At 51.8% G+C, this 27,945-nt stretch overlaps 3 protein-coding genes across 4 annotated transcripts; all 3 read right to left on the reverse strand.

Annotated features, from left to right (window-relative positions):
• Positions 1-2,762: 2,762 nt before the first annotated feature.
• On the reverse strand, positions 2,763-10,632 carry WBP2 (WW domain binding protein 2). Of its 2 annotated transcripts, none has more exons than XM_066332012.1 (8): positions 10,448-10,632; positions 8,690-8,798; positions 8,006-8,141; positions 6,358-6,450; positions 6,028-6,144; positions 5,692-5,814; positions 4,521-4,597; positions 2,763-4,339 (listed from the first exon to the last, which is right to left on the reverse strand). In XM_066332012.1, exons 1-8 carry the CDS (start codon positions 10,504-10,506, stop codon positions 4,286-4,288), a joined length of 768 nt encoding a protein of 255 aa, XP_066188109.1. In that variant the 5' UTR covers positions 10,507-10,632; the 3' UTR covers positions 2,763-4,285. The 2 variants fall into 2 exon arrangements, with proteins under 2 accessions (XP_066188109.1, XP_066188110.1); XM_066332013.1 differs by having other exon boundaries at positions 10,443-10,565.
• Positions 10,633-12,508: 1,876 nt separating this feature from the next.
• TRIM47 (tripartite motif containing 47) lies at positions 12,509-22,173 on the reverse strand. The gene is made up of 6 exons (XM_066332014.1): positions 21,450-22,173; positions 19,706-19,801; positions 18,948-19,178; positions 18,183-18,378; positions 17,435-17,509; positions 12,509-16,306 (listed from the first exon to the last, which is right to left on the reverse strand). Exons 1-6 carry the CDS (start codon positions 22,164-22,166, stop codon positions 15,681-15,683), a joined length of 1,941 nt encoding a protein of 646 aa, XP_066188111.1. The 5' UTR covers positions 22,167-22,173; the 3' UTR covers positions 12,509-15,680.
• A 1,314-nt stretch (positions 22,174-23,487) lies between these two features.
• Positions 23,488-27,944, reverse strand: TRIM65 (tripartite motif containing 65). The gene is made up of 6 exons (XM_066332015.1): positions 27,338-27,944; positions 26,680-26,775; positions 26,375-26,608; positions 25,929-26,100; positions 25,514-25,594; positions 23,488-24,571 (listed from the first exon to the last, which is right to left on the reverse strand). Exons 1-6 carry the CDS (start codon positions 27,782-27,784, stop codon positions 24,042-24,044), a joined length of 1,560 nt encoding a protein of 519 aa, XP_066188112.1. The 5' UTR covers positions 27,785-27,944; the 3' UTR covers positions 23,488-24,041.
• Position 27,945: the final 1 nt, after the last annotated feature.

Here is a 27,945-nt window from a genome sequence, read left to right on the forward strand (position 1 = left end):
GGATTGTTTTGTCTGACTAAACTGTGAAGAGAACTTGCTAACACTTTATATGAAGTTCGGAGTTACATACCAATGCAGTACAGAATCCGGAAAATATGAAAGCTAAAACTTAAGGCATCATTTGGAAGTCCTCATGATGTCCAAAGGAAGATCCTCTCTCCACAGGACAGGGAGGTGCTGGCCAGGTTGGCTTAACCCCACTCCCTACAGCTGCTTAGTGCATCCCCCCAACCAGAAAGAAATTAATGAATGAAGCTGGAGGCAAAATGGTGTGGAGGAGGAAGACTCTGTTTCTTCCTTTGTCTGGAGGCCACCCCAGGCAAGCACACAGAGGATGGGGAAATCCTTCCAGGGTAAGGATCCTTAATCCATAAGGATGTGATAATCCTTCCAAGGTAAGGACCTTCCCCACCCCCCAGGGATAGCATCAGGATTTCAGGGCTGACAGTGGGAAATCTGTCAGCAGCACCTGCGGTTCCTGCAGCAATACTTCTTTGCACAAGATCTCAAAGCACTTTGGAAATACCCAGTTACTCCACACTCCCCAGAGGAGGGAAGCATCTGCATTTCCCAGCATTAGGGGCAGGGAGAGACTTCTCAAGTGAAGAGCCCAAGTCACATCACAGAGACAGAACTGTAGGTGGTGGTGGAAAAATCTGCCTCTGCCAAAGGATCCAACACTAATTGTTGCCTATGCTTCCTCTTTTCCTTCAGTAGTATAATACCATCCAAACATTGGAATTTAATGGTACCAATCTGGCTGTCACATGGCAGCCTCCTGCTGCACAGCCAGTTAATCATTGAGGCAGGGACCAGACCTGGAGATGTGTCAATGCACAAAATTTCTTCCTGCCCTTCTCCCACCCTGCTTCCAGAGCAGCAGCAGCCTTCAAATTGCACTTCCCTGCTTTAATATTTAAAACTTTCTGCGTGGGCAGCAGGACTGGTGACCCTCCCACCCTCTCTGAGCCCTTTCCCAAGCAGAGAACAGCTCTCAGTTTCCATCAGGGGGATGGGCAGGGAGTGCTGAGTACCAAAACCAAATCTGGGGGTTTTGGCAGAGATTCTCACCAGCACCCAAAAATCTGCATTCCCAAATTGTGCTGCTCCACTCAGCTCAATACCTGCCTGACCCTTGCTGACTGTGTGACCTGGCCAACCTTTTGGCCCCACAGTTTCAGCATTCCCAAAATGTGCTTCACTTATCAGCACTCACCAAACACATACGAGACCACGCCCAATCTCATTTTTTGGCTTGCTCTTCCTCCCCTCCCCACAGACTGTGGCCACTCCAGCCTGGGGAAACAGGAGCATTCAACCTCAAACCACTGTGGAAAGCCCACAGCTTCAACTCCAGATTTAGCCCAGACAGCCGTGCTATGGAATATTTCATTTATTCCAGCCTGACTCATCCTTTGAGTGTATTTCCCTTTTGCCAGACAGAAACCTCACGGTGTCTCTGGAGGTCTTGCCACTTCTCCAGTCTAAGGGAAGTGACTCAGCTCAAACCCTGGAGCCAAGTTCCTATGGGAGCAGATATCAAAATATTTCTCTCTCAAGCACACTTAGCTGAGGAAAGGTTTTAAAAGAACCTCATGGATTTGTTCTGATTATGGGCCTAAGAGGTGCACAGGGAGTGGGGCTGGACAAGTGCTCTGGAAAGTTTGTGCAATCTGTGTTTTCTAGGATTCTGTCTCAGAGTAGAGGGCAACTGGGAATGAGCCAGAACAGAAAGGTTTCAGCACCATCTCAGAGCTGGACAGATGTGACTTAGGAAACCTTGATGTGAAATAATTCACAGATCAGGATTTATTCAGCTCCTACTGGACTGTAAACCTCAATACTTTCCTCCTTCAGCCACCTCTTGTATAGAAAACAAACCCAAGTGGCTCAGCCAGGCTTAAAATGCAGTCAAACAGCCATGTGGGAGGATGTGAGAGGCAAAAGGGATATGAAAATGAACAGAATCTGGAAGATGTCCCTGCCGGCTGGTCAGGAAATTTTAGGGAATGAAGGCAGCCCCAGCAGCTGCTGTGAAGAGGAATGAAACCAGGCAAGGTTTGGATGATACCTGGAGCAGCTTCTGGGTACCTCCTGTCTGAGGTGTCAGTGAGCCAGGCAGACTAACCAGGACCTGGTCCCCTGTGGAACACTCCTGTCCTGCCCTGCCAAGTGAGACAGACACACCTGGCTCAGCACAGAGGGAGGAACAGCTCGGGCACTGCTGCTGGAGCACAGCTCCCAGCTTTTCCAGGAACAGGAGCACAGAGGGAGCACATCTGAGACAGCTCCGACCTCACTGGGCACCTCAACAACCACCCAGGCACCTCAGCACACTTACAGGAAAAAAAGGGATAAAATTGTGGCTTGCTTCTAACCAGAGACATATTTTAGAGGCATTAATTATGCTGCATTGCTGAGCTAGTTCTTGCAAAGTAAAATAGTGAACAGGTTGTAACTTTTATGAGGACAATTGGTCTGGAAAAACAACCTCGGTGACACATCTGGGTAGAGTAAAGCAGCTGCTGCACCAGTTTCCAACAGGAACTGTGAAATGGGAGTTTGCTGAAACATTTTAATAACTTACTACAATTCACGAAGTCACCCAAGAGAAATCAAGCTACAGATGTTGCTAGTGAAAGTGATTTTGCTTCTAATAACAAAATATAGAATCCAAGTGATTTTGCTTCTAATTCCTCCCCTCCGTATTCAAAGCTACCAACTCACCAGAAATTTGCCCATTCACACACAAACACCCCAAGTTTTGAGCTGATTTCTCTTTACTTCACAGTCTTGGCAAAACAAATCTGCATTCAAAAGTCATTTCACATTAATATATTAATCAAATGCTTTCAAAATAAATATTTTTTTTAAATAACCATTTCTTTACATCACTGCAGTAGCAATTTTAGAAAAGTCAGTGCACAAACAGTAGCAATTTCATTAATCAGCTAAACTCAAAGAAAAAGAAAACAAGAGGTGGACCTTTTTTCTCTCCGAGCAGGCTGCATGCAGCAAGTCTCAGCAGTTCCCTAGCACAGGATCTTCTGTCACACTTTGCTGGGAAGGATTTTCTCTCTCAGCTGTCAGAAGTCAGTGACTTGTGCAAAGCTTTGTACAATGCAAAAGTTTCACAGCCCAGATTCTGGTCAGTCCTGCAGAGGCTCTGCACTGGAGCTGTTGCTAATGAGACCAAGGGATCAATGCTATGAGGAGTCCAAGTTCGGGTGAGTGGGAATTCACAGCTGGACCAGGAACACAAACAGCAATAAACAACACTTTGTACCTTACAGCTTATTCCAATGTTTTGCATGTTCTCTCAAGTGCTTCCAGAGCAGAAATAAAGCAACTGCTTTATTTGTTGTTAATTCACCAGGTAAATCACAGCAGGGAGATGCTTCACTGGCCAAAAAGTGTAACGTGTGTTACAACAAAGGAAAAACATAAGTGCATTATAGACTATGAGGAGAATGTTCAGGACTTAGTGAATTCACATATCTAACTGGAAAATAGAGACTGCAGAAATATTAGTGTTCCCGTGGGATCTGAACTGCTCAGATGCTACTGGGGAACCCTGTGAAGAGCAGCATGTCTGCAGAAGGGAAGTTGGTCAGCATTGTCATTCATGGGTGAGCAGCAGGGAAATTCAAAGGGCTGCCAGATTATTCACTATGATTGTCAGGAATGACTTAGATTAAAATAAAAGAAACCCAAGAAAGCTGAATATATATCTGGAAAATGTCATAGGTGTGTATTTCCTTTGAGATCCCAAAGGTTGCCTTTGAAGTCCTTTCTCAAGAGCAAAGAGTTGGATGTGACACTCTGGATTAAAAAGAATAACCAGAGGCATCCCTGTGTCCAAAGGTGCTCTTGGATGCACACTAAGGTAAATTCAAGACACCCCTGCCCCCAAGAGCCTTGTTTCCATGTCATGATCATGTTGATTAGCAGTTTAGAGCAGGTGCTGGCTCTAAAGAGGTAAAATTTAAGTATCAAAAGAAGCAGAGCTAAGGGAAGCAGTCAGAGATGAAGAGAACCCCCAAGTGTAGCAATGCCATGCACAGGGAGGAGGGAATGCTGCAGGACAGCAAATCCTCAGAGCTCCACAGGTGACCCAGGCTGCCAAAATCCCTCCCCTTGCTCTGCACAGACCTGCTCCTAGAGCCCCTGAAAGCAGTGTGCCTTGGGGGAAGGCTCTACTTCTCAGTGCTATGGACTGTGCCCCAGAATTCTGCCAAAACGGAAAAAAAGAAAGCAATGAGTCGTGGAGAAGTTCTGTGTCAGCTTATTGGTTTTTCTTGTCCTCTGGTGGGAAGTATGGAGGAGGGGGTGGCTGGTCCTGCAATAAAGATGACAAAAGGACATCAGTGCACGGCCAAGAATAAAATATTAAACTCCAAGCCCCTCAAAAAACCCAAGACACCAACATCAATTCAGACCAACTTTGCTGTGCCACTGAGAGAAGATCCACCAGAAACACACTTGGGCTCCCCTGCAACCCCAGAGCCACAGGGACTCACCGTGGGCATGTAGACATTGTGGGGGTTGCCTGGGCTGTAGTAAGCACTGGCAGCAGCTTCAGCAGCCTTGGCTTCAGCTGTCACAGGGAGAGAAGTGACAGGTTAGGGACACACAGAGAACTCTTACAATAAAACAAGAACTCCTGGCCATCAAGAGTTACTGACAGAGCATCCTATGACCAGTGCTCAAGTTGCAAAACAGCTACAACAAACAATTGAGCACTATCTCTTCCAGTTACCACAGAATTGTCAATTCCCAGTGAAACAGAGGAAGACTGAGTTTGGAAATGTCACCTGGGACTTGCATGACATAAATAAATGCTAGCTGCTGCCTTGCCTAAATACAGACAATACCCTTTATAAACAGGCAGTGAACAAACCATCCTTCCTGGGAGTGAAACCAACAGGCAAAACAAAAATCAGCACAAGTTTATAGCAGCTCAGAGGATTTGTGTATTAATGATAGTAACTTATGAGGATTATCCAGATCCTCCATTTCTGCAGAACACAAAAATGTTGTACAACCCTCTGGAGCAGTCCCACTTTCCAAATAATAGTTCAAAGATGAATGGCTGTTTATTCAAACCAAAAAGTTAAATCCTTATCCAAACAAATACTCTTACCTGCAAGAGATCTATGGCTGTACCCAACCACAATAGCTCTTTTTTCATTTTAATAAATCCCAAATGAGTGAAAAATGAGGTTGATATTTCCCCAGCTCCTTTCCACCATCTCTTACCCTGTTCCATATTGTTTCAGCAAAAATAATCACATTAAAACTGAAAGAGGGGAAGGGGAAGCAAGCACCACCAAAACCACAGTTGTGAACTAAAATGGACCACAAACACATTTCACCACCAGTTTCCTTGTATTCATCCATTAGGGCAAGATTACCACCACAGGGGAATCACAAACTGTTTTTTCTGTCAAAAGAAGAATAAATCCATCTGTAAAATGCCCACTAATGGTGTCTACCCTGGAGAGAATCAGGCCGGACTCCAGACTGAGCTGGATATAGAAGGCTGGAGATTAGGGGAGCTCCCTAATCCCTTTTCTAAACAAATTTCAACTTCCAAATGGAGCTTTGAAGTTCCCCAAAAGACAAGAAACAAAGTCTGTTTCCTTCCTAACAAAACCATTGTGATTTCATTCACCTGGACACTCTCCTTACCTGCAGGAGTGGAGGGCAGGTCTGGCCCACTGACGTGGGGTTCCATGGGCCCTGGGTAGGGTGGGGGTGGAAGCTGCATGTAGCCCATGTTTCCATCTGCTGCAGGAGGACCAGGATAAAAGTCTGCCAGGAAAGGAGATCACAGAGCAAGGGACTTAACTCCTCTGGGTGGAGTTATCAACCAAAAGAAGCCAAGGCAAACATAATTAAACTCAGGAACAAAAACTACAAAAGTCATCACTAAAACACTGTGTAAAATCTGTGTTTCTTGCCCTTTTTACCTATTTTTTACTCTTACTTACTGGAATGATCCCCATTCTCAGTTTCCAGGCTTACCTGGAGGAGGAGGTGGGTATGGATAGCCCCCATTAGCTGCAGGGGGTGCAAAAGCATAGGATCCATTTGGCATGTAGGAATAGCCATAAGCTCCACTGGGTATTTCACCTCTGGAGACTGGAAAAGCAAAGACAAGACCTCATCAGAACATCAACCCTGCCTCAAATGCAGGCCAAGATCTGCAACAAACTTAAAGCCCTTATCAGAAAAACAAGGAAGTGCCATCTCAATAAATCTTCTGTTCATTGGATGCGAAAAAAGGATTTTTTAAAGCAAGCTTCAGGGTCTTGAAACCACAGAACTCTGGCAGACAAGCCCAAACTTCCATACCTTGTGATGCCACCTGCAGCATCCGCTGCCCAAACTCAATTGCACCCCCAGCTGAAAAGGTCATCTTGAACGTGGCAGATCCTTCCCAGCCACCTGAGGGAGGAAAGACAGCACTAAGGAGCAAGGAGAAGCCATTGCCATGCTATTTAGGTTACTTGCTGCGTATACAGATGTTCTGTATATAATTCTTTAAAGAGCTTATCCCCAAAAATCCAAATTCAAAAAATAAAAGCAGAGGAAGTGGCAGAATTATGGTATCATCAGAAAAATTCTCATTGGGGTATTGTCAGGTCAAGAGACACCTGAAGCAGAAACAGACACAAGGGAGAGCTTCAAAAGCTTTCTGGAGTTGTGGCTGTTGCCACAGTAGCTGTCACAGGCCAAGCTATCAGGAGTGCTGGATTTGCTCTTGCTTTGGATAAGATTAGTGCAGAAGACAGGGATTTTGTTAATCCCGTTTGCTAAAAAGCCTTTGCAACTACACCTAACTGTCAGCTCCAAATTAGTCTGGGAGTCAGAGTGCCCAACAAAGCAAAGAGCTTAATGAAAAACATGGTCCACATAAATCCATTAGAGCCCATGGAAGAGATTTCAAGTCAGGATAAATAATAATTAAAAACCAAATAAATTAGTGGCATCTCAGATTACAGTATAAAAAAGGAAAACATGCACAGTCCAGAGTCCCGAGAAAGCATCAAAGCAGAAGCTGTGCTGAAACAGAAACAAGTAGATTAAAGAATCTTTTAAGCTAAACCAGACTCTCATGGCTGTTAAGACAACATCATCATTAAAAGAGATGGCCTCTGGGGAAAATTCACAAAGGTTTAGCTAAAGCCTTTTGCCTTTCACACAGTTTAGTTTGTCATTAATGCTCAGGCTCCCTCTCATGCTGGATAGTCCCACTCAGCTCCCACACAGAAGCTACAATGCTGATTTCAGAACTCCAGCTGAAGGCTCTTATCCTCTGCTGTGATTTCTGTGCCACAGCTATTGGACTGAATCAAGCTGAGGATGAAAGTTTGCTGAACGCTTGTGCCTTTGGTAAAAAAAAAAAAACCAGTCAAAAGCAAAATTATTCTTGTAAATGTCTGCCAAAGCCTTCTCATTTAGTTTAATGTGAAACAGCACCTTAAATTCCCTGATTTCAAGACACTCCATTCCCTTCCAAGTGCCATTTTCACTGCCAGGATGCACTACAGCAATAGTACACCTGTCCTTGAACTGCACAAGAAACACAAAGGAGAAAATGCTCTGGGGATCTGCACCTGAACACAGAGCCAGAAAGGATCTGAATTTTTGGAACAGGAGAACCTGGATGCAGGTGGGAGAGGTGATCCCAAGTGACCAAAGCAAAGTTACACCCTCGTTCTTCCTGACTCCCCTCTGACATTTATTTGCTGAGATCACTTGTTTAATTGAATTTCATATTTTGCAGAGAGCAGGAATGAGATGGGTTGCAGAGGACATCTGCTCATGGTAACTGAACAGGGAGCTGGTAAGGGGAATATTTTTAGCTGCCAATGAAAGAAACATGTTTTTGCAGGAGTGTGAAAACCCATTTGGACAGTGTCAAGGTTTGGTTAGCCAGGATTCTGCTATGAATTGAGCAGCTGAACTGAGACACAAACATACACTATGTGATACCTACCTCCTGCCTCTGCTTTCACTGTGCCCTTGATGTAATTTGCTCCAAACACTGGCTGCTTAATCTCACAATCCTTCAACAAATAAAAGGGCATCACAAATGACTGCATAGCATCCTTCCCCTTTGACACAAAGATAACCTGAAAAGAAAATAACATTAGAAGAGCTATTCAAAACAAACAGGAAACACAGAAACACATTTATTCTATGAACAGACTTCTCCATGGACTGAAACTCCCTCCCACATCATCAGTTCCACAAGCCAAAAGCTACACACAACAGCCACAGGGGTAAACCAAATCCTCAAGGAGCTAAGGCCTTCCAGGAAGTCCCTTGCTCAGATAATGCTCCTCCCAGCTTCCAGAGAACCTGCTGCTCCACACAGCTATGATTTAGTAGCTGTGCTGTTGTGCTCAGCATTTCCAGACCACTGCTAATTCCCAGACTACTGCTAATTTCCAGACTGAAGATGCCTGATGGACTACACAGCTGCCTGTACAAAAACTAATCAGATTTATTATCTGTTGACAAATAGATAGGATATGCCATGAGTTCATAATGCCTCCCAGAGGGAAAGGAACACTTCAAGCAGGAGCAGATTATCCTGACTTTCATGCACTGAGGACATTTAAACACAGACTCCAGGACTGTTATCTCCTTAGATGAGCTAAAGCCTTTCACCACTTACCCGGTAGGGAGTCAGGAAAACACTCCCTTTCTTGGTCCCCTTGAAGGCCTCTGGCATTGGCTCCAGATCACTGAAGGTAATTTCTACGTGGTCATAGGTCATCAAAACACTGCAAACAGTGACAGAAGAGACAGCAGTTACAGCTCAAGGCGGAAGTGCAGCATGCACACAAGTTTACTGACCTACCAAAACCACCTGTAACCTCAGCACTCAAGGAGATGCCGAGCAGACAAAATCAGGTGCTGTTTGCCTTTTTGTTCTTGTTGTTGGCAGCAGCAGCAAATGAAGTAGCACTGGCTGCTTGCTCCCTTCACAGTGTGCTGACACAGCTGCTGCTGTCTGCACAACCAGGCAGCAAACCCTGTCTACTGAGCTGATCGAAATCTCAAGACTTTTTTTTTTTCTTAATGTTTTGGCATTTCTGCTGGATCGGTTCCCTAGTTCAGTTGTCCACAAGTAACAGGACAGAGGAAGGACTGCAGGAGAAGAAACTGCTCAGGGTAGCTTATGCAACATGGCTGTGGAAGGTCTCACCACAGCGCAAGCACCTCTGACACAAAAATGTGATCTAGAGGAACTCCTCTTCCTCTCCCTTGCCACAAGACTTCATTACCTCGTGTTGCCTGCACTGATTCTTTAATTCTCAATTACAAACTGACCTGATTAAAACCTTTGCATGGACACAGCAGGTAACTTGTATTGACATTACATACCCACATTAGGGACTCTAATCCCTAAAGCTGCAGAAATCTCCACCACCTCTATCTTTGGCAGCTGACATGTTTCCATCCTCAGCCATTTGCCAGTAAATACCTGTCCCTCCAGGAACAGCTCGGGAAGGGCAGTGGGATCAATTCTGTTCAGGCTGCAGCATATCAGCTGGATCAACCCAGGGAGAGGCAGGCCCTGATGCAAGGCAGGCTGACAGCTGGGAACAGCAAGACCTTCAGCTGCTGCAGTTCTCTCAGGGAATGCAAATTTAAGTACCTGAACTGATCTTACTAAAGCCTTCTAAGAAAAGCTACATCCCGAGTAGAGGTCAGGCACAGAATTCCTACACCAGTGTTTAAGCGGCCCCGTGGAAAGAAGCGCTGGAGGATGAAGCACTCCTTTGTCCCCGGAGCAGATGACTGCCACGTCAGAAGCACGCTGCCTGACAGCGGGTGCGGACAGCCCTTTGCCATGCAGACAGAGGCAGCTCTGTGCAGGCTTGCCGTTTCCATGGTTATATCCCAGCACCTTTTCCCAACACTGTTGCCCCCTCCCGCACACACAGAAAAGGGGCTGCGCTCCAGGATCCCGGCAGACCGCAGCGGGCAGCCTCTGAGCTGAGGCACGATGCAGGTGCAGCATCCCCGAGCGGGGAGGCCTGGGTCCAGGCCACATCACCTGGGCGGGAGCCGAGCTCTGCCCTTCCTGAGCCCTCGGCGGAGAGGCTGGGCACAGCAGCAAGCCGGGGAACAGGCTGGACGCTGAGGGAAGCGGTGTACGGGGGGCAAGGCCCGCCGCCGAAGCCCAGCACAGCTCCCCCCGCACAGCCCCTTAGCCGGACGGAGATGAGGGGAGGACGAGCAACGCCGGCACCGAGAGGGTTAAACCACCTCCTTTACCCGCCTCGCCCCCTCAGCACGCCCCGCCATGACCCACACAACCGCTCCCCTGAGGGGGAAGGCAGGAGGAGGGCGGAGGGAGAAGGCAACTCGCCGCTATCCCCCGGCTCCCGAGGCCGGAGGAGGGGAGAAGGGGATAGCACCTCACTTCTCGCTGTTGTTAACGATGACGCCGCCGCCCTCCGAGTGATTCTTGTTGAGCGCCATCGCCGCCTCCTCCACCTCCTCCTCCTCCTCCTCACAGCATCGACCCCGCTCTGCGCCTGCGCGGGAGAAAGGTGCTGCCGTCAATGGGACCGAGGGGCATGCTGGGAGTTGTAGTCATCTCTATCTACGGCGTGTTATTTCGGGTTCTCCGCGCGATGCATGCTGGGAGTTGTAGTCCCGCTCGCCCCGCCTTAGCGCCGTGCCGTTCGCCGGCGCGGTGTATTCTGGGAGCTGTAGTCCGGCCACGGACGTGTTAACACCCTCCGCGTCGGCACGCGGTGCATGCTGGGAGTTGTAGGCTGGCCGCCATGGTACCCCCCTTCCCCGCCTCAGGGCCTGGCATCCTGTCCGTAATTGTGCTGTTTCGTGGAATAAAATAAAAATAATCCCGGATACCTGGCGGTTCTGCACATGAAATGAGGTTTAGCCCCTTAAACAGCGGGGATGCTTAATTTCCAACGATTTTTTTAAATTCCCACTTGACGTGCGTTTCCTTTTTCGCACACTTGCAAACAGAATTTCGATCCCGTTATTGGCTGCTTTCAGTGATGGAATCAAGCACATCTGAAAAATTACCCCTTTATAGTGAAGTGTGTTAAACTAGAAGGACTAACTGGTTGCTCTGTAAACAAGCCAGGACTGTATCTGTGTGTCTGCCCATCAGGAATTTGGGAGAAGAAAATAGCTACGTCTAAACTATTGCCTCAAGGTGTGCAAGGAGGAAGCATTTAAAAATAAAATAATTAATGATTGCATAACTTCGATGCTATAAATGCATATTCTATAGTTGGCTTTTCGCAAATATTAACATGACTACTATATGTATAATTATACTGTATTATATTTTATTAATAAGAGTTTAGAAGGGTAATGAATGTGTATTTTCTGATTATACCAGAGGGTTAAGACTGGGGTTTTTCTTATTTTATCTCTTCTTTGTAACGTCTAAACCACCAAGCCAGAAATTATGGGAGGGGGAAGTCACCTTGTGACCCTTCATAAAAAACCTGTTAACTTTCTGTTTTCTTATCCAAATGGAAAGAACCAGAAAACCTCAGAAGAAAATTTACACCCGTGTAACCAGACTGAGTGGAGCCACACACAAAATAAATCGATTAGATAAGATGATCAGGAATACTTAAAACTGATCAAAAGAAGAACGTTTGGTTAACATCTATTGAATATTCAACACATCTCTCCTTAAAGACAGAAGTCCTAAAAGGGTGAGGTGGGCTATGGGCAGACCTGGTGCCAAGCCCCCTCTGCTGAGAGGCTTCACTTTTTCTGTCTCCTAATTTGCCTATTTTCTTATGTTTTTTTATTAAACTCATAATTTTTTTTAAAAAAGAGAGTGGAACTCGTTTTTCACATTCGATTAAAACAAGAACCCTGCAAAACAAATCACAGTTTGAAGAGTTTCCCTCGGATCAATAACTGGCAGCTGTATATCAATAATATATAAATAAGAGCATGTATTGTGCTCTATTGTATATTTTTAGATGGATCTGAGCAGTTCCCAGGATTTGCAGCCCAGTCTTGAGTGCCTAAGAACTAGATGTGGGTAGGGGGGGAAAGCAGAAAAACGACATAATGGAAACCAGATTTAAATAAATGCAGTGACATAATCTGTACGGTTTCTTGGCAAGAAAAGAACAAGTTTGTACTTTTCATATCCGCTTTTTCAATAAGCAGTAAGTTTCCCTTTTAAGAAACAGCCATAACAAACTGTTCTGATTCTTCTCCTATTAAAGTCAGGAGCAGAATCCACTCAGCTTCTACTGAAACACCCAGATGGAGCCTTGGCACCTCACATGAACTAAGGCTCACCAAATAACATTTTTATCCTCCAGCTGACATTCGGGATTTAGAAAAGCTGTCTTCACTTAAAAAAGATGCTGCTGTAATTGCCAGTGTGTGTGTGTGAAGCTCTAGACCTCTTCATCATGGAGAAAACCTTGGAAATTTATACTCTAAAACTCGAAAACACTAAGGAAAAACTACCTAATCTGATAATCTTTTTTATTTGTAGGATGAGGACAGACACAGAAGGGAGAACTGAGACAATTCATTGTTTTGAATTGCCCAGGGCTGACAGTTATTATTGGATTTTAGGTTCTTCCGCTCCTTTTACAATAAAAATGTGTATGTGGCAGAATTCCATTGGATACAGTTGGAAAATAAAATCTGTGTTATTTTATGCCAGATGTACAGGACACAGAAAAGTAAACACGAGATAATGGGACAACTCAAATGGTTTGGTATTTAAAGGAAAGACAACCCAGGGCAATGACTTTATCATATTTAATGGTCAAATCATAGTCTCTAACACTATTATATTATTCTGTTACAGTTTCTTCACACACTGTAAAGCACCCTACAGTTACTGTACTTAAAAAAAATCCTAATTAAAAAGAGGAACACTCTGTGACAGCAGAAATAACCCAAGGGGACAAGGAAAGGCTGTTTAAATTTCCAAACGCTATCGATTCATCTCATCTCACCCTGCATTTAACCCCTTGTTTACAGCAAGACTTGGGCTCCAGAGCTGGTGCAGTGCACGTTCCCTGATGGTTCCAGTTTACAGCCCAAATTACTGGCAGCACAGAGCAAACTCTGACCCAGCTCCCGAGGGGACTGCTCCTATTGTAAACCATCCCTAAACCAGAAGGGGTTTTAGCACTCCCAACCAGGATAAAAGCAAGCAGCAGGAAAGAGAGGGTTGGGCAGCACTTCCCAACTGTGGCACAACCACAGGAGCCCCCCAGATGCTCCGTGGAGCTGCATCCCTGAATCCAGCCAAAGCAGTGGTACAACCCCACACCATGCCCAGACACCCCAGCAGCCTCTTGAGCTGCTCCCACGTGGGGACAGGGTGGAAAGAGAGGATCCTTCTGGGCCTCCCAAGCCCTGAAGGAGGTCAGAGGTTTGTGTCCGTGCATTGGGAAAGTGGAGAAGGGTGGGATGCGTGGCTTCAGTGTGGATTTCCCCTTGCTGCAATCAATCTGCCTACAGCAAAATGAAACAGGGCAAAGACCCAGATCTGCTGTGTTTACTCTGGCAAAACTCCTCGCTGCAAACTGTGGGAGTTGAGCCTGAATAAATGAGATTTAGGGCGCAGATATGGGCCCACAGGGGAGATCTCTTCCTGCAGAGATGAAGGCTCCTTCCCTTCCTCGTCCTCCCAGGATGTGACCACGCACGGGCTGTGGCACAGCTCTGCCTTTCTCATTCCATCAGGAATTCCTGCCACCACAATCTCCCCGCAAGCACAGAGCAGCAGCGACGCCTGCTCTGTGTCACTGCTGACATCTCGTGCAAGGGCTGAGCTCTGCAGGGGCCCTGGCGCCAGCCAAACAAAGAGGGTTTGGAGCTCAGGATGCAGGGAATGAATTCCCATCCGGACAGAAGTCTGGGCAGCATTCCCACCAGCCAGGAAAGGCCAAGATTTCAGCTGAAGATTTCACTCTGGAAGCCCTACTGTTCCTTTTCCCACTTCTTGAAGCAGTTTAGGAGTCACCTCATGCAGGGGAGGAGGAGGAGAAGGAATTTGCAGACAGATCCCAGCAAGTCCCTTCCCAAATTTACTCACCAGCCCTGTCCCGGAGAAGGAGTGGCTGTGTTCAGACCCTTCATCCACTCAAATATCCTAATTTTCAGGGCACTGGCAGCTCTTTCTGCACCAGCAGAAATTAGCAGCACTGGCAAAGGAGTCACAGTAAAGGAGCTCTCTGAGCCTCAGCATGTAAACGTGGCTTTACATGTAACTGTGGCTTTAACTTCAAACCTCCCAGCTTTGTGCGTGCCTTTTATTCATGTTCACATTTTTCCCTTGGCTCCACTTGAATATAGCACTATGATTTCCAGCTTATCCTTTGGGGGAAAATACATATATATCTCATATATTTAGCTAAATGGGCTGTTTATTATCCCTGCTGATGGTTGTTGCATCATCCCTGACTCATTCATGCCAGTGAAGAACCTGACCCTCTGTATTTTCTCTCCAGGGGTACATTACACAGCACCACAGCTCTGTAAAGCAATCTTTGGGAGGTAGGTAGCAAAATAACCCTAGAAAAAATAAACTTATGGAAAGGCACGCGGTGCTGAGACAGGGGCTGCTCTGTGCCGCCCTCACTGGCAGTGTTTCTGTGTTTTCTTTCTGAAAAAGCTCCCTTAGGACATGTGAACTGGCAGTTTTGTCTCTCAGCCTTGAGTTTCCACCTTCCCTGAAGGAAACAGTGTTCCCTCTCGCTTGAGAGTAGTTTTTGTTAATTGTTATTTATTCCCAGAGTCTAAAGGGTCTTTTATCAGCTGATTGATGCCACACCTTTATCCAGGCACTCACAGCTGTCCCTAGAACACTAAATCAGACCGTTTATCTCTGGGACATATTCACAGCACTTCTGCCATTTAAAAATCTCTAAGCTAAGTGGCATAATTTCAGCTCAGTGGTGCTGCTCCTCAACAGGAGGTCTTTCCCTTTCCCAGCTGGGCAGAGATCCTTGTTTCACATTTGCAGCACTAATGGGTGGGCAGCCCTGCAAGGAAAGGTGCTGCATCACCCCAGCATCACCCCAGCATCCAGCCAGGCTCCTCCAGATCCCTCTCCCCAGAGCTCCATCTCTCCCATGCCAGGGCACAGCAGTGATGTGGCACCAGGGAAGAGACCACATCTGCCTTGGGGGTTCACCTGGTCCACACAGGGCTTGCTCAATCAAAGGCACTTCATGAGGAGCATATAGAAGGTGTCGATGAGGCAGCACTTAAAAAAGCATCAGCAACAGGGCCTGAGATAAGGCACAAAGCATCTGCACACGTTGCCGGGCCACAGCAAGCAGAGGTGAAGGAGAGAGACTGGGCAGGTGGCCAAGGCACAGCTCCAAATCTGTGTGGCACTTCTGAGCAGCACACTTTACCAAGAAAGGCTGTCACAGTCCCTGATGTCCAGAAAGGGAAGCCAAGGGGCAGGGAGCAGCACAGGGACTCGCCCAAGCTCACTCAGTGGCAGAGCTGGCACTCGGATCCAGCCCCATCCTGGCCCCCAGCCCTGGGTCCCCAACAGTGCAGAAAGGAGGGAAGGCTGCCACAGACAGACAGGGCTGTGACAAAGAGAGGTGGCAATAACCTGCAGGAGAGACTTCTGTGGGTCTGTCCGTGCCCCTCTCCCTGGGCAGTCACCGGCGCTTCAGCACCGACACACAATCCTTCTTCAGCGGCCCGATCTGCAGGTGGGCATCCACACTCTCCAGGAAAAAGGCTGGCTTCAGCTTGCACGAGAAAAGAGAGGCAAACTGGCGGTTGATCTTGCTCTGGAATGGGTCAAGCTTCCCCTTGGCTGAAGGAGAGACCTTGAGCTGCTGCAGGCAGGTCATTTTGGAGTCCTTGACTCCGTAGAAGGTTAAAGCCTTTTCTGAATACTCCAGGAAGACGCCGATGGTGTGGAAAAAGGGCTGCTGGATGGTGCACTCGAAGCCACCAAACCAGGCCACGTAGTTCTGGCCGTTCCACTGCAGGCAGCAGGACCTGTCGTTCCTGCCCAGCCGCCCGTGGTTGTAGGCCTCCCGTGGGTCGAAGTCCTCGGCGATGACCCCGATGCTCACCCAGCCGTCGATCAGCTCCACCTCCCAGTAGTAGTTGCCCCTGTTCATGAGGTTCAAACCCAGCACCTGCTCGCAGTTGATGAAGCGGGTGGGGCTCTCGGGGTAGGGGATGGGGCACAGCACCCGTTTGGCTCCCTTGGTGCCAAACAGCTGGATGAACTTGTCGGCTGTGTCACTGTCCAGGTCGATGATGAAGGCAACTGTGTGGGGCAAGAGGGAGAAGTGAGCATGCAGAGGGAAATGCGAGGAAATCCTCCCTGCCTCAGCTTTTGGTGGTGAGCATGATCCTTTCTGACCTTTCCCATCACTCTGCCCCCTTGTCTTTAAGTCCCATGGCAAATTTCACTCAATGAGGATTAAAGGCTGACAAAGCTGATACTCCCATAAGCAGGATGAATACAGGTAACTGCAGAGGAGAGAGCAGGGGGGCTGCTTGATGAGCTCAACAGTGATACCAGAAATTGGAGAATCCGCCTGACAGACTGGCGCTAAGAAAATCTCACATAAAAGCGTATTTCAGGTAATCACAGATAAATGCAGTTGAGAGAGACCCAAAGAAGAGAGCACAGCCAGGTATGCCACAGCTATAAACAGGCAGCCCCCAGCAAGTGGGGCCATGTGAGAACCACTGATAGATCCCAAACAGATGGGATGCCCAAGGAAGTTCTTCCAGGGAACCACCCTGGACATGGATCACTATCAACTGCAATGCAGTCTGAACCACGGCATGGCCCATGCCAGCAGAAGAGCACACCCTCCTTAAGCCCAGGTTTGGCTGCTCTGTGCCACTGAGGCAAATCTTGTCCCCTATGGACATGTCAGTAGGTGACCCCATATCCCCTGTAAGACTGGGGACACACAGGTGGGGTGTGGGAGCTCAAGCCCAGCCCTGCATCCTCCAGCCTCAGCCTCTCCTGCCCCACTCTGCTCCACCACTGTGATCTCTATCATTCTGCTGCTGCAGACAGCCCTCACCAGCCCAGGGTCCTGCTGCAAAACAAGGCAGCTGCACACACTCTGATCTAATTTAAAGAGGATCCAATTTGCCAAGGGCTGGAAGGCAGCAGCAATTACACAGGATGCCTGCAGCTCCCCTGGGGCAGTTGGGCCAGCAGAACCCCAGACAAGGGAAAAACACCATCACCTAACCAGGCTATGACTGTTGTCAGGAAAGCCAGGAGGCTTCCCTGTTAGCCAAGCAATATTTCCTCTGTTGGTGGCAGCACTCCCGCAGCCGCTGGATCAGTGCTGCTGGGCAGGAGGGAAGGAGAGAGGAAAGGGAAGATGGACCTTAGCAACAGCTGCCAAAGCAAAAGTCCCCCGCTTACATTTCAGGAAATAATCACGGCTCTCCAGGCAGGCAGGATTGTTTGACTTGTCTGGAAATCGGGATTCGGCCAATGCTGCGGAGACGGGGACAGAAGGGTTTGCATCAGCAAAGGAACCAAACCACCAACACACGGGTTACTGGAGCATTGTCCCCTGATGGCAGGGCGCTGTCACAGCCCCAGCCAGCACCTCCACTCCCCCTGCACACCCCCAGTGGCTCCCACACAGGAAAGGACAGACATCACTTTTGTCACCCCAAGGAGGTGGGCAGCGGGGCAAGGAACCAGCTGCAATTCCCACGGGCATCCAAGAAAATGAGAAAGGAGAGAGCTCAGGTTAAATGAGACAGCATGGGAAAGAGCTGCCACATCAGCTCTCTAACCCTGGCATGTTTGGGAGCCCACAGCCTGCCCCGTGAGGAGGATTGTCTGTCCTGGGAAGAAGAGTCCCCTTTCACAGGAGGCCACTTTGGCCACTTGCCCCCTCCCACAGGGCCCTGCCTAACTCCCAGGCTGTTTGTTGCTTCTCCAGTCTCCCGTCTCTGTGGAAAAATTCATGAAACCTCAAAGAGGCGTAAGCCCAGACAGGGATTGTGCAACGTGCAGGGAACCCGTGCTGAGCAGCTTCCAGGGCTGGAAGGACAGAGGCAAGCACTCACAGGGGCCATGGAACCCGCAGCCACCTCCCACCCACACAGAGAAAAGGGAAAGGGAACCATCCAGGCAGAGGGGCCGGGTGAACACAAACCTTCCTCCATCTCCTGGCAATTCAATCCATCAATTCCTTTCCCCTGCAAGTGGTTCCATTGGTTTTTGCAGGCAGTGGACAGCACATCCTTCATGGCACCCACAGCTTGAGTGCACTTGGTGAAGTTCAGCTCTTTCTGGAAGCTCAGAGGCGCAGAGAGGTTTTCTTCCATGGCTACTTTCAAGGCCTGAAATTCCTGAGCCAAAAAAGACGGAGTTTCAGGAGGTTTCAAACAAGCCAAAGCTGTCTCTTGTTCCACAACCCCACCCGGCCCTGGAGGATTTGGGATCTGGCAGCTCTCAGGACTTGGCCCAAGGACAGCAAAGGGAGGAGAGCACTTTCCCAGCCACGTGTTGCTGGCACCTTCTCTTCACTCCCTTTCAAACCCTGACTCAGACCATGCCCACCTCGCATGGAGCAGCATCTCCTGCCTAAAATGTCTCCTCTTGCTGGGCTGTCAGGGAGCAGGGGGATGCTGGAGGAGGCAGAGGGGCATCCCAAACTCTCACTCTCCCCCACACCCAGGTACCCACTCTAGGCAGCACATCAGCCTCTCCTGAGTCACACACAGGACAGAGGTGTGGGCAATGGAGGGGAAATTCTTGGCTGCCTGGTCCCTCTGTAAGAGGGAAGGGGAGAGGACTGTGCCAACAGGAGTGAGACTCTGCAGCCTGCACATCCCAGGCTTCCTGGCCCCCAGCTCCATGGGAAATGGGACAAAACCCCAAAATAAAACATTGTCAGCTCGTTCTTGCCCCATCCCACCTGGAGGAAGTAGACAGTGTCGGTGCTGGGGACGTTCTCCAGGTTTTGCTTGCACTGTGCCAGCTTGGCCCGTCTGTCCTCCTTGCAGCGGAGATCAGCCTCGGCCTCCCCCAGCATGGAGCGCTCCCCGTCCTCGATGAATCCCATCACCTCCTTCTGGAAGGTCGCCAGCACCTGAGAGGCCTCTGCAAAGAGCTTCTCCACCCTTTCCCTCTCCTTCGTGGCAGCCCCCTGAGTGCAGGGAGAGAGGGGTCAGGTCCCACAGGTGAGGGTGCAGGAGGACCACCCTTGTGCCCTGCCCTGCTGCCAGTTCTCAGCTCTGTGGAATCCCCCTGACACTCCATCACCCCCTTCACCCAAGAACTCAGATCACTTCACAGCACTGCTTTAAAGGGACCTGGCTGGGCACTGCCACTTACTGCTGCACCACGTTTGGTGTGCCCAAGCAGGAAAGTGACGTGTTTGCACAAGGGCCAAAGGGGACAACCCCCCCCATGAGCTTTGAAGAGGAGGTGCAAGAGCCAGAGGATACTCTAGCATGGGCCTTGCCCTGTTCCTTCTTCCATGTTAAAAATTAAAACAACCAGAGGTGCCCTGAGCGTTAGCAGAGAGGAGGAGAAAGAATCCTCAGGGATCTCTGCCAGGATCACCATTGTTTCATCTCTACACCCCATGCACCCCAACATTTCACAGCCCCTTCTCCTCCAGCCCCAACCCAGCAGAGCTGCACTGACAGAGCAAAGCCATTACAGAGTCACCTTAATGAGCTCCACCATCTTCTTGGCCTGGGCGATGGTGACTGCCAGCTCCTCCAGCTCATTCTCCACATCGCTGAGGAATTTGCCTTGTTGGGCCTGCAGACATGAGCACAAACACTGAGCTTTACCCCCAGTCCCAGTGGGAGCCATAGGGCACTCAGCCTCTCCCTCAGCTCAACCCAGACCCTCTCTGACCGTGACCTCACTGTCAGGCTTCGGGTGAAGGATGCAAGGGGAACCATGAGTTGTTTTCCTGTTTTCCTTCCCTGCAATATAACCTGCAAATAACTCTTTGCACTCAGATGGAAAACGAAAGGGTCATGTCCAGCTCGACGTTCCCCATCCTGGTCCCAGTGGAAACCAAACAAAACAGGAATTTGAAAGCAAACCCATTAGACATGACTGGAGTTAAGTGAGTGCTCTGAGCACTCAGGGCTGGAAAAAATCCACCTGTGTTTGGTGCAGAAGCTGAAGGTAGGCCTGGAGCACTCACAAACTCAGCACAGAGTCCCCTGGAGGTTTCTGTTTAGGAGCAAAGCAAACCAGCTCCAGAGCACGGGCTGCAAAGGAAGCACCTTCTGAACACGGCGTTTCCTGAGACGCTATTGTTGGCTCAGCCATTGCCCATCACGAGGACAGGTCCCTCGGGAGCCAGGAGGGCACTCCCTAGCCACGACAGCTCCCTGCTGATGCTCAGCCCCCTGGCGCTGCTCCCTGCAGTGCGTGTGCCCGGGGAGCAGGTACAGGTGCTTTTCCCGTGCATCCATCCCAGCCCGCCGTGGCCGAGGGCAGTCACCGAGGTCGTGCAGGCAACATTAAGCAGCGCCTGCCGAGGTCTGACAGCTCCTCGGGGCCGGGATTACACACACTTTCTATTTTAAGGCACTCATGACTAATATTGCCGATAAAAGGGTTTTCCTGCAACCGTAGCAGCCCATCAGGAGTAAGACCTGGCTTGGGGCTGTTGCCTGGGGCTGGGCTCCTCCTTGGAAAAGGCAAACGATCCCAAGGTCTCCAGATGCTTCATGGCCATGCCGGGATGCCACCACCCCGTGAGCCTCACAGGTTCCCCTCTGCCTGCAGCCCCACACTTTTAAGGCAGCAGTGCTCAGGAAGGCAGCACCACGTCGGTGACTGGAGCCCCGGCTCCTGGGAAGGCTCGTGGGTGTGAGTTTAGGAGGTGACTCAGTCACATCTGGGAATGGGAGTGATGGAAAAACCCCCGCTGCCAAAACGGCGGGATACAAAAGGCTGGGGGAGCGGGAGCGGCGGCCGGGCCGGCTGCCAGCGCGGCCAGAAAAACCGCCTTGACGGAGCTGTGGGAACGAGACGGAGACGGCGGGTGCCCCAGGACCGCGGGGGTGGCCGCTGTGGGGTGTCCCGGCAGCCTCGCCCCAGCCCTACACCCACGAGACTGCGAGTTCGGCTCCGCAGCGGGAAGACTCCCCACGCGGCGCCTGGTCCCCGCTCTCCTCGACACCGTCCCCATCTGCCCATCCTGTCCCCGTCCCCGGGGTTCTCTGATGGCACAGCACCCTGTCCATATGTTGGGGTAGAATCCCCCCCAATGGCATTCCACCGTGCTGCACCTGCACACACCCCACGTGGGGACTGGGCTCCCCGTGGGGACGTGGGTGCAGGACGAACCCCTCCGAGGGATGCTGCACCTCAGATCACCCCCGACACCCCCACGCCAGGGTCCCACCCGCGTGGGGACCCCCGCGCCCCTCCCCATCCCACGCACCTGCTTGTGCTCTCGCTCCTGCTCGAGGGGCACCACGTCGTGGGCGCGATGCTCGTGGGCGCGGCAGCGGGCGCAGACACAGCTCTGCTCGGTGCGGCAGAAGCCGTCGAGGGGCTGCAGGTGGCGGGGGCACAGCCCCTCCTCCAGCCGGCGCAGCGGGGCCACCAGGCGGTGTGCGCGGAAGGCCGGGGCGCGCCGGTGCGGCTCCAGGTGCGCTCCGCAGAAGGACGCCAGGCACACCAGGCACGACCGCTCCGCCGCCACGCGGGACCCCGGCGGGCACACGTCGCACAGCACCGCCGCTCCTTCCTCCGCCGCAGCATCCTCCTCCTCGGCTCCCGGCGCCATCGGGCTCGCGGCGGCCGGAGACGTCGGGGACGACGGGGACGAGGCGCCGGTGGCGGCCGCCAGCAGCGGCAGGAGCTCGCACAGGGCGCGGTTCTTGCAGAGGCGCAGGGCCGCGGGGACGGGCTCCTGGCACAGCGGGCAGCGGGCGGCCCCGCCCGCCCCGCCGCCGTCGGGGGGGCCTGGCCGCTGGCGGAGCTCCTGCAAGCAGCTCTGGCAGAAGTTGTGTCCGCACGGCACCGTCACCGGGTCCCGCAGCACGTCCAGGCAGATGGGGCAGCCGAGGGGACCCTCGGGCAGTCCCGGAGCCGCCAGCGCCAGCCGCAACGCCGCGGCGGAGGACGGCGGGGCGCTCCCGGGAGCAGCATCCATCCCTGAACGCCCCGAGCGGCCCCGGCCCCGCTCCCAGCCCCGGCGGAGGCGGGCGGCAGCCGCGCCCCGCCCGTCCGCTCCGCCTCTCCGCTCCCCGCCGTGCCCGGGGGGGCTGCTGCCTCCTCGGGACACTGACCCACAGCATCGACACCGGCGCCTGGTTCCAGCCACCCACCCTCCTGGGAAGCGTCACACCCCAAATAGAATCTGCTCCCATCTGCTGCCTGCAGGGAGATCAACCCCGGGGGGATGTCACCCTGCTGAGGATGTGCTGCCCTCCATCCAAGGTCTGCGGCCTCCTAAAGGATCTGCCCCACTGGGATCTGGACCTTACCCAGTGTTCTACTGCTCCCAAGGGAAGCTGCTGACGTTCCCCACATCTCCCATCCGCGGAGGCTGTTGCCAGCCCATTCCAATCCCCCTCACAAGATCTGCTGCTCCCCTTGAGCATTCCTTCCCTCTCTAAGACCTGCTGCTACTCCACTGCTCCCCAGGTGCGCCCCACCCTGAGGGCACACGGAAGGTCCTGAGCCCCCCCAGTGCAGAGAATTTCCTGCCAGCCCTCGTGTCCATGGACGTCTCTCAGCCCACCCCATGGCCAAAAGGGGCTGCAGTGCCCAGGTCCTGGCTCAGCCACTGTCCCCTTTTCCTCTCGGGTCTGGCACCAGAGAGGGATGGGAGATCTCGAAGTGCTTTTAGAGTGAAGATGTGCCTCATGAGATCTCTGGACCCCTTCTGTGCAGGATAAAGAGACAATTTTTTGACTTGGATAAGTTCCCAGGTGCATGCTGGCCCAAGGCCTCACCCAAGGACAGGGCTGGGAGAAGCAGGGAGGTGTTGAGTGAAGCAGGAAGCACAAGACAAATCACATCTGTTCTTGAAGAGGAGGATTGATCCTTTTTTTGTCCCCAAAGGAAAAAATGATGTGATTCATTCCCCAGGCATCCACATCCCCAGCACCTTTGAACCCAGTGCCCCGTTAATCCTCACCAGCACTCCCACAGGAGCAGGAGGAGACGTCAGACCTGCGCTCTCACTCTTGGAAAAACATCAATGAAAACTTTAGATTTTCTTCTGTGCCACATCAACCTTGGAGCAGAGCAGCAGGAAACCAGGTTTCCTTATCAGTGTTACAATAAATAAAGTATATTTTGGCTCTGCTGCCAGCTGTCACTCCAAGGGTTGGTCATAGGCCCCGTGAGGACACAGAGGGGCAGGATGGGGCCCCACAGGGATGGCTGTGAGAGCAGGGGTACCCAGCTCCCCCCACACCCAGTGGGGCTGGGTCCCACATCTCCCAAGAGCCGCAAGGTCAAACCAGTAAGAAAATAGAGCTTTATTGAGAAAAGCAGCATTGTACAAAGAGCTGCAGTGTAGAACCCTGAGAAGTTGCTCTGCCAGGTCTGAGAACGGCAAGAGGAAACCAAGAAGGGGCTGTGGGGAGCAGGACCTGCCTGCATGTGAGCACAGAGGTCCCTTTGAATTGTTTCAGAGCACTCTGTGGTAGCAGCACCTCCCTCTGGGGTCCCCCTGATCCCAAACCTCCCCCATTTGGGAAGTTTGTCTGGGATAGAAGAAAGAGGAAAATCTCATTTTTTCATCTTTCTTATCCCCCCTTCCCTTGCTCTCTCTGCAGGGACAGGTTACCACGGTGGGCTCCAGCCCTGCCATGTGTCACTAGTGTGATATTTGCATAGGCAAATCAAATAGGTTAATTTACATGTCTGTCCTCATCAGCTCTTGTTAAAACACTGCACTCCACGTCTGCCTCAGCACTGAGGACCCACTGTACCGTGACAGCCTCAGCTGCAGCTCCACTCTGGCACCAGCCTGGGACTTGCCACTCTGCCTATGGCTCAGTGTGGTGGCTCTGGCTCAGTCCCTCTGGCACAGCGTCACCACCCGCCCCTCACACAGCCAGAACACAGGGTACAGGGGCTCAGTGAAGACACTGTGGAAGGAGTGGATGAGCTTTGTTCTCTCCCCGAGGCCGTAGAAGGAGAGGAGCCCCTTGCCATAATCCAGGCTGACTCCCAGGTTCTTATAGAGCTGCTCCTGGATTTTCTGGGCCCTGCCCTTGTGCCAGGCCAGGTAACAATCCTCCCGCACCTGCAGCCCCCACGAGCCCCCATCCAGCCCGATGTTGAACCTGTGGCCCTGCTGCTGCTCCCGGGGGAGCCCCCGGTAGGTGACCCCCAGGATGACGGAGTGGCTGGAGATCTTCACCTCCCAGTAGTGGTGACCAGGGCCGTAGCTCTGTGTGCACAGCACCTGCCAGGGTGTGAAGCGGGGGCCCTGCTCCTGCCTGCAGACAGCACCAGGACTGTGCTTGGCCTTCCGGGCACCTTTTGACAGCTCCAGGTACTTGTTGGCTGTCTTGGGATCGAAGGTCAGGTTGCGGTGGTCTGGGGAGAGCAAGGGCATGGATGGGGCTGAAATGCTTCATCAGACCTTTGTGCCCTCCCAGCAGTGGTGGGGTTTGAATTCTGTAGGGCTGCCTCCCAAAATGGAATGGAACAGGTTGTTTGGAGGGGAAGGGAAGTGGGGAGGATGTAATACCTGCCCTAGAGGGAATGTTAAAGCCCAGAAATAGCTGTTGAGGCACTGAGACACAATGCTTTGCTCAGTCCTTGTACAACCCAGCTCACAACCAATGAGTGGCCATTGTGACCACAATGGCTCTGTGGCCACTTTGGCAGGATGTGCTTGGTTTTAAGAGCAAAAAATACCAGTGTGGGCTGGGCTTCTGCCTGCTGCCCATAAATAACAGCAGGTTCCTATTAATAACCCTAAGAATGTTCTGTGGGGCCTGATGGAAGAAATTCCTACAGGTCCCATAGTCTGCAATTGCCTCCTTGGCAATCATGACCAATGTGGCCTGAACATTACTCAACCCTCTTCCCAACAGGGGTGAGATGGAAGAGGAGCACAGAGGAATTTCCTAAAAACAGGAGAGGGATGGGCCTGGGGGTGAAAGGGGACATGAAGGATTCTAGCTAGGAATGCTGAGGCCATATCACTGGATAGAGAGCAATGACTGCAGGCAAGGCTCTAGACAGGGTCCATGCCATGCTGGGCAGTGACTGATCCAATACCAGACAGCCTCAGTTCCATGGGAAAACACTTCCTGGTGCTGCTAATACCCATAATGAGTCCTTTCCCATCCCAGCCTATCCACATCATCCTTCTCTGCATTTAGGGAGACACACTGGAAGAACCAGGGACGGAGCCCCTGTCCCTGCAGCCACAACCATGGTCCTCCTGGGAAAGAGCCTGCCTTGGTGACATCTCTTCCTGCTGGGGACCCCAGTGAGCTGCTCTCTCTCCAGGTCCCCTGTGCTCCTTACCCTTCAGAAGCTCAGCTCGGAGCTGGCACCTGGGGAGAGGGGCCACAGCCTTCACTGCCAGCTCCTGGGGATGCACCGGGCCTGTGGAGGATGGGAACAGGCATTTTGAGTAATGCCACCCAAAAACTTCTTTCTTCCTGGCTTCATGGGAAGAAGAGGAAAAGAAGAAGGATGAGGAAGTCCACTGTAGCCAAACCTGGGAGCAGGCATGTGCCACCATGGTTCAGCATTCCCAGCAAGGAGAGGCCACAGGGAGGCCACCCAGCTCATCCCACTTCATCTGCTGAACAGTAAATGTGTGTCCCATCCCAAACCCCTGTGCTCAGCAGCTGTGTCCCCAGCAGTGACACAGGCCAGGCTCACCTTCAGGATGACTCAGAGCCCTTCAAAGTACCCCTGAGAGTAGGAGGGTTACCTTGGCCAGTGGAGTCTGGGGCTTTGGGGGCCACAGAGCCAGGCAGGTCCTCCAGCAGGAGCCTGGAGATGCTGGTGAGGATCTCAGAGATGGGCTTGATCACAGCAGCCACATCAAACTCCACGGGCACCAGCGCCTCTGGGCCCTCCAGAGGTGGGAGCAGGGGGAATTCCTGTGGACAGACACTCAGACACTGTGCACCACTCTAGAGAGGACTGTGCAAACCCATTTGCACTCACCATGTCTCCCCAATGGGCAAAGGGGCATCCCAACACTGTCCACAGAACTTTTCAGGGACCCCCAAAAAACAGCTCTTCCCCATAGCCCCATCACATCCCTGAGCCAAAGTGACGATGCATTCCCAGTGGGAATGGGTTGAACATGATTCTGCTGTCATGAAAAGGATGCAGGCCCAAGCAAACGGAAGGACAGTGCCAGAGTGGTACCTGGAGGAAGGTCCTGTGGTCAGGGCAGGCCAGCAAGCTCTGAACCCTCTCCCTGTGCTGGCCAAGGACATCCAGGCGGTCCTTCCACAGGTTCCAGTTCTTGTCCACACGGTCCAGTGCTGCCTCCTGCTCTTGTTCAATCCTGGCCACTGTCTGACACTGGAAATCCTCCAGAGCTTTCCTCAGGTGGGTGAATTTGCTCTGAATCCCAGCTTTAAACTCCTCAGAGCAGTCCTGGGCAGGAAGAGCCATGAGAACCAGTGTGCTCCCACCCACAGGCCAGCACAGGGAGGCTGCAGTGTTACCTTGATGCTCTGTGTTTGCACCTCCAGCTCCTTCATTGCCAGCTCAATCCTCTCTGATTCCTCCTGAGCTTTTTCCAGGGATTCTTGCAAAAACGTCTGCGAAGGGAGGCACCAACATAGAATCATTATACTTGGAAAAGTTCAGCCTATGACTGAACATAGCAACAAGCCCAGAGCACTGAGTTTCATATCCAGTCATTTCTCACAGTTGTGTCCAGTTCCACATCCTGTGGAACAGCCCAATGCTGCCCACCCGGCCCCCAGGACCCTCTCAGGGCTGCAGGACAAGACTAACAGGGAAGGAATTAGCTGGGGAAGGGGACTCTGTGTCAGGATAACAAAGAAGTGATTTTTTTGTGCTGCCTTTCACCCCTTTCTTAGCTCTTTCCTCTAGATCAGAGGGTAACAAACACATATGGCACTGCTCATCTCATGTTGCTGGATTTACCCAGCTCACTGCTGACAACAGCTGGTTTCTCAAGGAGCAGCCGGGCACTGGTGGCATCTCCCTGGCCAGCCCCACGTCCAGCTCAGGTTGGGCAGTGTGGCACACAGAGGGACATCACGTCCCTACAGCAGGATAGGGGGCGGTGAAGGTGTACGTCCTGAGCTGTCACAACACGCCCTGTTCTCCCATCTCCCCAGCCCTGTCACCCACCTGCTTTTTGGCTCGTTCCTCCTCGAAGAGCACCCGCCGGTGCCGCTGGCAGTCCCGGACGGTGCAGATGCAGCAGATGCAGCGCCGCTCGTCCTCGCAGTAGAGCTCCAGCGGCCGCCCGTGCTGCCGGCACAGCTCGGCGGGGACCACCTCGCACCAGCCCCTGGCCGAGCCCCGCGCCTCGCTGTCCCGGGCCAGCTCCACCACGCTGTACAGGGTGACGTTCTTCTCCAGCTCCGGGCACCGCTCGAAGCCCCTGCGGCACTCGGGGCAGGTGTAGCTCCCATCGGTGCCGGCGGGCGCCTGCTTTTGCTTGTCCCAGTGGTCGCTGATGCAGCGCTTGCAGAAGTTGTGGCCGCAGGGCAAGGTCACGGGCACCTTGAACAGCTCCAGGCAGATAGAGCACACCAGCTTCTCCTCCAGCTTCTGCGAGATGGGTGATGCCATCGTGCCGGTGCCGGAGATCGGGGCCAGAAGCCGGGGAAATAGAAACTCGTGAGTGCAGAGGAAGAGGCGGTGACGCCGTGCCCAGAGGCGGGGCACGGCTCCCGACCAAACGCGCTTCCAAAGTGGCACCAAGTGGCTGCCTCGGTGTCACACGGGCGGTG

The sequence above is a fragment of the Sylvia atricapilla genome, chromosome 18 (genome assembly GCF_009819655.1).
Source record: "Sylvia atricapilla isolate bSylAtr1 chromosome 18, bSylAtr1.pri, whole genome shotgun sequence".
Lineage (NCBI taxonomy): Eukaryota > Metazoa > Chordata > Aves > Passeriformes > Sylviidae > Sylvia > Sylvia atricapilla.